Source organism: Ostrinia nubilalis, chromosome 17 (genome assembly GCF_963855985.1).
Source record: "Ostrinia nubilalis chromosome 17, ilOstNubi1.1, whole genome shotgun sequence".
NCBI classification, from domain to species: Eukaryota; Metazoa; Arthropoda; class Insecta; order Lepidoptera; family Crambidae; genus Ostrinia; species Ostrinia nubilalis.
The window spans coordinates 1,791,666-1,803,143 of NC_087104.1; the positions used below are offsets into that span (position 1 = coordinate 1,791,666).

The 11,478-nt window shown below is 36.2% G+C and overlaps 1 protein-coding gene across 1 annotated transcript in view; it reads left to right on the forward strand.

Moving 5' to 3' along the window:
• LOC135079827 (zwei Ig domain protein zig-8-like) overlaps positions 1-11,273 on the forward strand; it is a 226,804-nt gene extending 215,531 nt beyond the window's left edge. The window contains exons 9-10 of the mRNA XM_063974442.1: positions 4,271-4,439; positions 7,583-11,273. Of these exons, the coding sequence (XP_063830512.1) occupies positions 4,271-4,439; positions 7,583-7,683 (270 nt within the window). The 3' untranslated portion in view covers positions 7,684-11,273. The remainder of the gene's footprint in view (positions 1-4,270; positions 4,440-7,582) is intronic.
• Positions 11,274-11,478: the final 205 nt, after the last annotated feature.

The following is an 11,478-nucleotide window of genomic DNA, read 5'->3' on the forward strand; positions in this document are numbered from 1 at the left end:
TTACAAGTGTTTGATTTAGTCTTTCGTTTAGACCATTAGAAAAGGGAGTATTTACTGCAGTGAAGATCATTTGTATTGATTTTTCATTTAAAAAAGTTTTAAATTCCTTAGAATTGATTCCCGGGTATTGGTCAGAGAGTAGAAACATAATTGAATCTGAATCTGGTACACTATTAATTAATTTTATGAAATCATTAGCATTTTGAGTTTTAGACGTAACAATATAAGCATATCGTGAAAAGTGGTCTACAAGAAGATGTAAATATTTTTTTGTTGATCGTGACCCTCCAAAACCTCCAATCGTGTCTATTGAGACTATTTCAAAAGGTTTTGTGGCCGGACCTAATTGTGACATTAAACCATAATTTTTTTGTCCTCTTGATTTATTTTTAATACATATATCACAAGTTTTACAACATTCTGTTATATTTTTTGTTAAGTTATTTGCTGTATATGACGTACTAATTATGTTTTGCATTTGTTTTACACCTAGATGACACATATTCTCATGAACTTTTTTTATTAATTCTTTGCTGTATTTTTCTGTTAAAATTATTTTTTCCTGTTTTTTCCCTTTTTTGTAAAAGACATTATTTTTCAACACTAATTTTGTTTTATTATTTTGTATGTATTCATTATCTCCCTGATCTGTAATTATATCATTTAACGTTATCATATTTATAATTTTTAATTGTTCATCTGTATCCTCATTAGCATATAAAACTGGGTTCCTGCTTAAGCAATCTGCTTCTATATTTTCTTTCCCTGGTGCGTATTTAATTTTAAAATCATACTGTGACAAATAAAATGTTAATTCTCCTAATTCCTCATCTGTCCTCGACTTAATATTTAAATTTTCCAATGGTTTATGGTCTGAATATACAGTAAACGATTTACCTATTAGCCAATATTGCCAGTATCTAATGGCTTCTTTTATTGCTAAACATTCTAAATAAACTGCTTTCTTTTTCTTTTGTGTTTCATTTAGTTTTTTTGAAAAGTAAGCAACTGGTTTTTTATTTCCGTTCGGTTGTGTTTGTTTTAGCACTGCTCCAATACCATTTAAAGATGCGTCTGTATATATTTCAATTGGCAAATTTTGATCAAATATTTCTAATATAGGCTGTGAGCATAATAACTTTTTCACACTTTCAAATGATTGTTGACACTCTGCAGACCAAATAAATTTTTGATTTTTTCTTAGTAATTTATGTAGAGGTTCTAAAAGTATAGTACTATTTGGAATATATTCGTGGTAGAAGTTTACTTTTCCTAAAAATTGTCTGATATTTTTTTGTGATTTTGGTATTGGAAAATCTCTAATTGATATTAAATTATCTCTTATTGGGCGCACTGTATTGTTATGTATTATATGACCGAGGTATTTCACTGAATTTGAAGCAAATGTACATTTTGTAAATTTAAGTCTAAATCCCTCTGTTTTTATAGCATCTAATAATTGTGTAATATGTTCAATATGTTCTGAAAATGTTTTTGAAAATATTAAAATATCGTCTATGTAATTAACTGCAAAATCCGTGAGTTTATATCTCCTTAATATGTTACTAAGTATCCTTTGAAATATGGCTGGTGACGTCTTCAGACCGAAAGGTAAACACGTCCATTGAAAATGACCTTCTTGTGTCACAAACGCAGTTTTCTTTCTATCTTCAATTCTTAGCGGGATTGACCAAAATGCTGAGTTGATATCAAGTGTCGTAAAATATCTTGAGTTTCTTGTCTTAACTACTAGATCATCAATGACTGGAAATGGTTGAGCTTGTGGAACGACTATCTTATTCAGGTCTCTAAAGTCAATACATAATCTTGATTTTCTATTGTCTTCTTTTTTGAAAGCTAACGTTACTGGTGCTGCAAAAGGACTATAAGATTCTTCTATTAGCTTTTTGTCAAGAAGTTTTGCAACTTGTTCTTCTATTTCTTTTTTGTCCTCTACTGAACATCTATATGGCCTTTTGCTGCAGTATTTGTCCATTAGTAAATCAATGCGTGCTTCATATTTTTCTACTGTACCAATATCATATTTATCTTTTGCAAAGATTGATTTATATTTATCTATCAGTTTATGTATTTCTGCTTCTTGTTGTGTATTCAAATTTCCCATACTTATTTTGAAATCTTCTTCTTTTATATGTTCATTGAAATTCACCGAACCTGGGTTTTGGTATTCTTTATTTTCCTCTTTATCATTTCTAAATTCTTTTTCTTCTTTTATTTTCTCTTTCTTCTGTGTAATTTTCATATTCTCATCTTGAATCAATCGAAATTGCTGTATGAGATTTAATCCAATTAGGAAATCATATTTGAAATCTTCTCCGTCTATAATATAGACATCTGCATTATCTTCTATATCAAATATTTTTATTTTAATAGTTGTTAAGCCAATTGTCTTTTTAACACCATTAATCGTGATTAAACTATCTCTTTTTGAATCATCTTCTTCTTCTCCACTCCATCTTACTAATTTTGAGTTAATTATAGAAATATTTGAACCAGAATCATATATTCCGGATATTTCTAGTTGTGAATTTAATAATAGTTTAATTTTAATTAATGGTGTTACTACTCGTTTTTTTTTTCTTCATTACTTAGTTCCACATCTAATACTGTATTGTTTATGGTTCTACCACTATTTCTCTTTTGATTATATTCTTCTGTTTGTTTGAACCAGCATTTTTCTTCCGGATGAAATCGAGAACCTTTATTTAATTTTTCACATATCTTGCATGGTTTTTTTTTCATTCTCCATCTTTCCTTTATATTCATAATTATTCTTTTCGTATGTATTCTTCCTGTAGTTCTGTTGTTGTTGTATTTCTTTTTAATCAATGATTCATGTTTCCCTATTTCATTATAAAGGTTTTCCGTTGTTTTAATAGTTTCTTTATCAATTTTGTCCATTACATAATCTGGTAATCCTATGACAATAAGAGTTATCAGGGTTTTCGTGTCAATGTTCTTATTGGCCTCTAATAATAGCCTTTCCTTTTTTGTAGCATATTCTAATAAAGATCCACTCTGATATTTAAAAATAAATGCGTATTTAATTTGAGACCAACCCTTATTACCATAAGTTTCACAAAAGGCATTCTTCCATTTTGCCCAGTCAGAATTCATACTCATCTTTATTAGCATACTGGCATACCAATCCAAACATTGTTTTTCTAGGAGGTGTTTAAGAATCCCAATTTTCTCTTCATCGTGTCGAATTTGGAATCTTTCACATTCACTCTCGAAATCATTTATCCATTGGTCAGCGCTGGATGATTTGTTTGAAAATTTTTCGATTACAAACCGTTCTGCGGTTTTTCCTAGGTTTTTATTTTCTGACATACTAGAATTTTTATATGAAGCATTTGCCTCTCCTGTGGTCTCATCCAAATATTGGTTCCCAAATTGCACATTTTCACCCTCATCTAGACATGTTTTTCTCAGTTCCGTATTAAGTGGGATCCATAAGGATCGTGTCTGATGTCTCTTTTTAAGCGTATTCTTAATTTTCGTAAATAATTCCGTAGTTAATATGACATTGTGCTTACTTGCTGGTTTTAACTCGTCTGGAATCTCGTAAACACGGCCGTCTGGTGTCTCGATAGAGGTTATGCAGATCACATTGGTTTTTCCATCTGCCGACCCTTGAACTTCAAATTTAAATCGTAGTTTCTCCATATTTATCTTATTTCTAACTATAAATGTCGTTTTATAAGACGTTTATAGGGAATTGTACAATTTAAAAGATTGTGTTGCTCTGAAAACAAAGATTTTATTTATTTTGTTAATTAGCACTAATATACAATGTAATTTCACTGTTCAACTTAAAACTATTAACCTCACCTGAAAACAAAGAAACGACATTCAAAGTTTATTATTTAAATTGTCAATTCCTTTTTAAAATCTTTACAATAAATTATTTCTTGCAAATCATGTTTATTTCCGATCTGACACATCAGTGTCATTTACGAAGCAAGTTTAATTTTATAATACTGACATTTTAGAAGATCGTGAATAATAAACAATAGTCGCGTTTACGAAGATAGTCAGTAATTAAGAAACTAGTTTCTTTATATATTTAATATTATTATGGTGTAAAGAAGTCCCTATGCTTGTTCAAATTTAGTCACAGAGCCTTTAGGTTATTCTGACACTTAAACAATAAAACTGTTAGATTCATCATTAGTACTTTTCGCGTCCATACATCTATCCTTACAAACTTTAAATACAAATTACTTACCAAATATTTCTTTCTCAGGAAATCAACTACGACTCGCCCCGCGGGGGAGTGTCAGTCATCACTGAGAAGGGGGAAACGACCACGTCTCATCTACTGGTGCAGAAGGCCAAGTCTCCGGACTCTGGGCGGTACACTTGCGCTCCAGCCAACGCGAACCCTCGCTCGGTGCAGGTCCACGTTTTGAGTGGTAAGTTTAAACAATAGAAGGGTTATACGATCACAATTTCAACTTCTGGTGCAGAAAGCTAAGTTTCTAGATTCTGGATGGTATAGCGTAAACCCTCGATCCGTGCAGGTCTACGTTTTGAGTGGTGAGTCTCAACAAGAGAAGAGAACATGATCACAGCAGTATGCAACGATTGGAGATACCTTCCAGCGGAACCTACCGTCTACAGTCTACCACTCATCGTTCACCGCGTCTGTCTACAGCACACTCAGCTTATCCGCTCAAACTGCCACTAGTCTTCGTACCTGATAGTTGTTTTGCACACCACCAGCTGATGCAGAAAGCCAAGTCTACAGGCTCTGGACGGTATAACGCGAACCGTTGCTCGGTGCATGTCCACGTTTCAACTAACATACCCCATCTTTGAGGCAACAATAACCCAACGGTGTCAGTAGCTGCATTATTGTGACGAATAAACTCCAAACACAAGCATAATTTTAGCTGTCTGGAGAGGGTCACGAAGTTGGTTGACAGTCAAATAGGAACCGTTAGCAGTTGAATAGTCTATCGCCAGCAATCAACCAATAATATTTCCAATAGAAACTATCTATGCTATTGACAACAGATACAGCGCTTAACTAAGTGGGACTATGCAGTAGTGACGTAACATACTAGTCGTCATAGTGTTTTAAAGTAGGTAGCGCTTTATACTGTGTATTCACTCTATTGATAAGTGCAACCGTTTCGGTATAGTGTTTGAACTTCGTGAATCTATGTTGAAAGCTAGCTATTGCTCGCTCAACTGCAATCATTTAAGTTTGACACTAAAATCCACCCAATCCTACATTTTAATATTTTTAATCCTAATTTGTCAACGTAATGATAGACACGAAAAGTAAATTTTAGTCGCATTAATAAAACGTCAAATCGGCCTAAAAATATGAAGCGAAAAATCCCATCAAGCAAATAGCTGAAAGCGCTGACGAGAGTATAAATTATTGTCCAAAAGTCACGTACAGCGAAGATCGATGGGGCAACATAATGGACCCGAGTTAAGTTCCAGCTAGAATAATATAGCTGGAACTGTTAATTATTCGATGGTTAACAGCGGGCACGTTAACTGAATCTTCGAACTCAGTTCCAAGGTCGGATTTTCTGAGCCCTTAGGCTGGGACAGGGCCGGAGTTACGCTGATGTTGTAATAATAAGATGTTAATTTGAACTAAGGAAGGGACTATTTGTCGAGCTACTAAGGCCAAAATTTATTGGCAGTTTGGTTTCACAACTTTTTATTGAGACTATATGCCATGGCGTAAAGTTAAACACAAGATTAAATTTACCTGGTGTTAAAAAATAAGTTAAAAGCGTGGTGACGTGAAGTACTAGTTAGAATCTTGCTACGAGTAAATGAGCAAAAGCCTAGGAAGAAAAAAAGTTAGTATAGGAAGCCGGTGTCATTTGTCTTCTGTCTCATAAAAATACATTCACAAAGTATGTTGATATTTAATTTAGTCTAGGCTTAAATTATGTGTAAACTTAGCATCATTATTAACATTTTTATGCCACGATAAGTCATATCCCGAGATTAATCTCTGTATCTAAATATGTATGTGGCATGAATAAAACAAGAGAGATAAAGCCTAAAGGCTGCGACACTCAAAACTGGGAATTTATGGGCCGCTACAACGCATGGCCCCTTGCCAACCTTAGTTCGTCCCTGTTCTAGCTCTAGGCTGAATCGAAGTTGGCTAAGTCCATAAGTCTAGGTTATTACAGAAACGTTGTCGACAAAGTAAATGGGCGCTCCATAATCCTCCATAGAAATATCCGAGATTTAGAGATAGGCAACTAAACGAACGAAATTCGGTGGAAGGAAAAGAGCAAACTCAAGTGGTTCTCAATTTGAGTGGATGAGTCAATGTGATTTGTATTTTCAAAGTGATTTGGAAATAGAGTGTTGTTTTGCTCTAGTTGTTTTATAGGTAATTGGCTTAATATTTCAAGTTCTTTAGATCTAAACGTGCCACGTTTAGTGGATTTTAAATTATTAAAAAGTTTTATAATTATTTAAGACTGACCTGAGAGTAATAATTAAGTCTAGCTAAGAGAGATGCCACACGGTGCGGTGCGGCGCCGCACCGCAAACATTTTGCCGCATCACTGTACACATGTGGTATGCGGCGCCGCAATACGGCACCGTCTCGCTCAATCGAAGTGCGGTGTGCCTGCGGTGCGGCGCCGGAACGCACCGTCTGGCATATCATTGATTTTTGTATGCAGGACGCCGCAGCGACACCGCTCCGGCGCCGATCCGCGACCGCACCGCACCGTGTGGCTTCTAAATCATGCCTGAAAATGATAATATAATAACAACAACTCTACTATTAATAGAAGAGCAAGGTGCCCAGTAAATGCCTATTCACTCTCACCACGACGAGGCCCGAATTAATGTGTTCGAGAAAGATATCAATGCAGCGAATTCCAGTCCTTAACTCTTCTCATTAAGGCCTCAGCCTCGAATTTAGCGGGCAGCGGCGCGGGAGCGGCGTCGGGGCGGGAGCGGCGTCGGGGCGGGAGCGGCAGGATCTTATGCGTAAAATCAAATAGACCGGTTCTCGAAAACAGCGGCGCGGCAGCGGCGCCGGAGCGGGCAACGAGCGGGCAGCGGCGAGGGAGCGGGCAACGAGCGGGCAGCGCACTCCTTCTTTTGCCCACAATAAATCGAGCGTAAGGAATAAATTTGAATCGAAATAAAATTGTCGCCGTTGTTCAGACATTTCGTTCGCGAATAAAAACAAATATCTCGACAACACAACCCCGAACACAACACTTCGCCGCTAAAGCGTCGCGCGACTGCCCGCTGGTTTCGAGAACGGGTCTGCGTTGCCCGCCCCGCTCCCGCGTCTCCGCCGCCGCCGCCCCGCTGCCCGCTAAGGTCGAGGCTGAGGCCTTAGAGCGCTTTCACATTAGGGCGTTAGTAGCGCGACTACAGCGCGGCAGCCGCGTTTTTATACATAATGTGAAGGCATGCATTCGCTATCACATAGTATGAAATTTTCGGCAGCGCGTCAGTCGCGCGTTTATCGCGCTGCTAAATCGCCTAAATGTGAAAACGCTCTAAGAAAGAAAAACAATTGAAACTAATACCTATCTCTTTCTCGCAGGTGAGCATCCAGCAGCGATGCAGCATGGCGGCCAGCTCCGTCTCCAATATCCTCTCTCAGCCGCTCTACTGAGCGTCATCGTAGCCCTAATGGGGTGCTAGTATATCAGAACGTGGATCTCTATTTTATATTGCCCTAGACACAAGTAGCTTGTGAACTTATAATAGAGTAAGATGGCAAACATTGACCCATTGGGGTCGAATTAAAATCAAAAAGAAGACGTATTTTAAAAGCATTAAAATTCCAACCCAAAAAAACGCCACGTAGGTCGTCCACAAGGACAGGTGACCTCATAAAGGTAGCAGGCAGGCGCTGGATGCAGGCCGCTACCAACCGGCTGATTTGAAAATCATTGGGGGAGGCCTATGTTCAGCAATGGACGTCCTATGGCTGAACACATTGAACATAGCCCGTTCAGCAATGAATTTCCTGTGGCTGAATCCAGTCCAGAACGAATACAAATCTGCACTTATCGTATAAACTTTCGTATTTGTGTGATTTTGTTTGCGAATCTGCATTCTAATTCCTTGTAAATACCTACGTCTGAAGCTAGAATAAACATGCAAACAGCGAGTCGACACACGAATTGAGAATCTATGTTTACGATAGCTTTCCGCAGTAAGTTACGTAACAAAAAGTCAACAGGTCTTATTTTTAGTTTGGGAAAATGTATAGGAAACTAAATAAAAATTAACACCCTTGTTCACAAACATTCTATGAGGTCTCACAGTGCGCGTGGACGCCCCTGTGCGTCCACGCGCACGAATCAATCACAGAGCTCTATTCAACACTGTGCGTTCGATTTTCTGCTTCACTTATTATTTTGTGAATACGGGCGTAAAATAAATATCAAATAGGCACACGACACACAATGATTTTGATTTAGAAAAATAACACGTTTTCATTGAGATTTGGTGTCGAAATTGTTATAAAATTTCCTTTCTAATAATGGAGGAAAATCAGCACAATTATATTTATAAATACTTCGATATCGATTTGCCAACAGGGAATGTATCGAATATTCGGTTTCTTTCAATCGAAAGGATCAATAATAATATTTTCAGTTGTATTGATGATATTGTAAATAAAAGTTACTATCAATAGACTCATGTAAAAGTTAATAATCTAAAGTATAGACTGTCGATTTTTCTGAAACTTTGATCTGCAACGTCTGTGATCTAATTAGATTATAGATCGTTTCATCCACGAAGACGCGCCCCACCATTCTTCCACTAATATTCGAGTGTTATCGGTACACGCTAAATTATCCATGAGTGCACACGCACACTACAATAATGACGCTCGGATTGCTCGGATCAAACTCTCCGCACCCCGCGCTTCCCTCGACCAAAAATTGGTGGGGCACGTCTTCGTGGATGAAACGATCTGTAGTAAATATTTTCCAATTCAATGTAACTTACATTAATTCGCACCTGAGGCAATAGATTTCTTCAAGTTTTAAAAAAAATACTTTATAGTGACTGAACACGGACGCTGAAAAATGTAGAGCCATTTATAAAAAACTCACACATACAACCACTTTCGTTTTCATAATGTTAGTGTGGGAATATGTCCCCAATAATATGTGGGACTATGTAATATCACAGTTCGAGGGTTCCATCGAGAGCTTACTGTAACCCAAATCCCATAAATAATTTATTAGATACTGAAGGAAGTGATTTTCCACCAAAAGAATCGAAAGGGGACAAGTTTGTGATATTTTTTCGGATGTGCGAATAAAGGGTCATGATTTCTTGATTGGTTGTTATAGATATACAGGGTGGAATTTTGTAATGCCACCTCAAGGGAAAGTACTCTTAATACTGTAGATGGAAAATGTTACTCAAAGAAAACATTCCTTTATTTTTGAAAAGAAATAGAACTGCATTCAACGATTTACAAAAATTTGCTTGCTACACTCGGGAATCGAACCAACTAAAATCTGTTAAAAATTACACCCTGTATTTTTATTGCATCGATCGTTAGTGTTAAGTATAAGGATGAAATCTCTCAAACAAACTTGATAAATCAAATGAAAGGAAAACCATGAAATCTTAAATTATTGTAATTATTTACTGAAAATTGTATGGTATGGTAGTAAATTTTTGAAAAAAATCGAAAATCTTTGAATGCAGTTGTCTTTCTTTTCAAAAATAAAGGAATGTTTTCTTTAAGTAAAATTTTCTATCTACAGTATTAAGGGTACTTTCCCTCCAGGTGGCATTACAAAATTCCACCCTGTATAGATTAACATTTGTAATTTTCAGACAAATCAGTATTTTTAATTATTGTTTCAGTATAGCTGAAACCATGATAACTAGACAATTTTAGATTTCAGCATCTTCATCTACAACGGCGACATTAGTATGTTTCATATTTAAATAGAAAGACACGGGTCTTAACGCCACATTTATTAATGAGTTGCATTATGTACTCACGGCTTGACGTTTCGGCTGCGATGCTGCAGCCGTGGTCATAAGTAGACTGGCGGCTCGCGGCGTCGTCCGTTCGGGCGGGCTTGAAAAATGTCGCGTTAAGACCCGTGTCTTTGCATTTAGGTAGGTATGTCGAAATGGAACGCAAAAGTTTAAAATCTTATGTTTCATATTTGGTTAAATAGTACCATGATAAATCACAGGTAACAGTGTTCCTTTAAAATCGACAGTCTAGAAAAGAGGTTTGAAAGGACAAAACTTTGAATTTCCTTCGAGAGAAGAGCTTTCATACTTTATCTGTTATTTTAAATGATAGTTGATCATTGCTAGACAAATTATTTATAAGTTGCTGTAAGAAGACGGCTTTTATTTACAAAAGTACTGAGTATTTTTGGACAGACACGACGCATCATTAGTTATTGATCTTTTAGTAAATGGCAGGTTTATAATGGAAACTACCAAATTTCTTATACCATGATGCCATCTATATCTATATCTATATATATATAACTCAAAGGTGACTGACTGAGTGACTGACATAGTGATCTATCAACGCACAGCCCAAACCACTGGACGGATCAGGCTGAAATTTGGTATGCAGGTCGATGTTATGACGTAGGCATCCGCTAAGAAAGGATTTTACGAAACTCCACCCCTAATGAGGTAAAACGGGATCCAAGCGTACGAAGTCGCGGGCGGCCGTTAGTTCAAAATAAAGATATGGACGAAAGCATATGATGATAAATATAATTGCACCTTAGGTAGTTGATATTAGGTGCGATTTTCCTACAGAAGGTAGAGTCGGATGTGCTGTCAAATGTATAGTCAGCGTCAAATAATTCGCGACACCCAAAGCACTTTGGCTACTTTGGGTGTCATAAACTATTTCACGCTCACTGTACAATTGTACATCAGTAAATTAACTAACTTTTGTTTAAAATTTCAGTAACAGTTAAACAAATAATTTTGAAACGCATTTCGGTTGGTATTGACTCTAAACTTAACTTTGTCCCTAAAATTCAATGTAACAATGTAAATAATAAGTTATAACATTGTTTCGTATAACAATTAAAATTTAAACCTAGATTAAGCTAGTTATACTACTTGAAACATAAAGTTATTACTTACAAAGTTTAATGTAATAGATTTAAATGTAATTATAGAACTAATTAAGGAATAGAAATAAGATGTATTATTGTAAACAAATAAAATTAATTGTTTCGAATAATTTTTAAAATAATTGGATACGGTTGTGTAAATAGGTAAAATGTATCTAAGGAAATAAATAAACTTATTGATCGTCAAAAGGTTCATTTTATTACAATTTTATTTACTTTTAAGTACATAAGATTAGTGGGCGCCTCCCCATACTACGTCTTCCGGCCCGTGGTCACCACTCGAGAATGTTTCTGACCCAGCGGGCATCAGCTCTACGAGCTATGTGTCCCACCCCGCACTTGA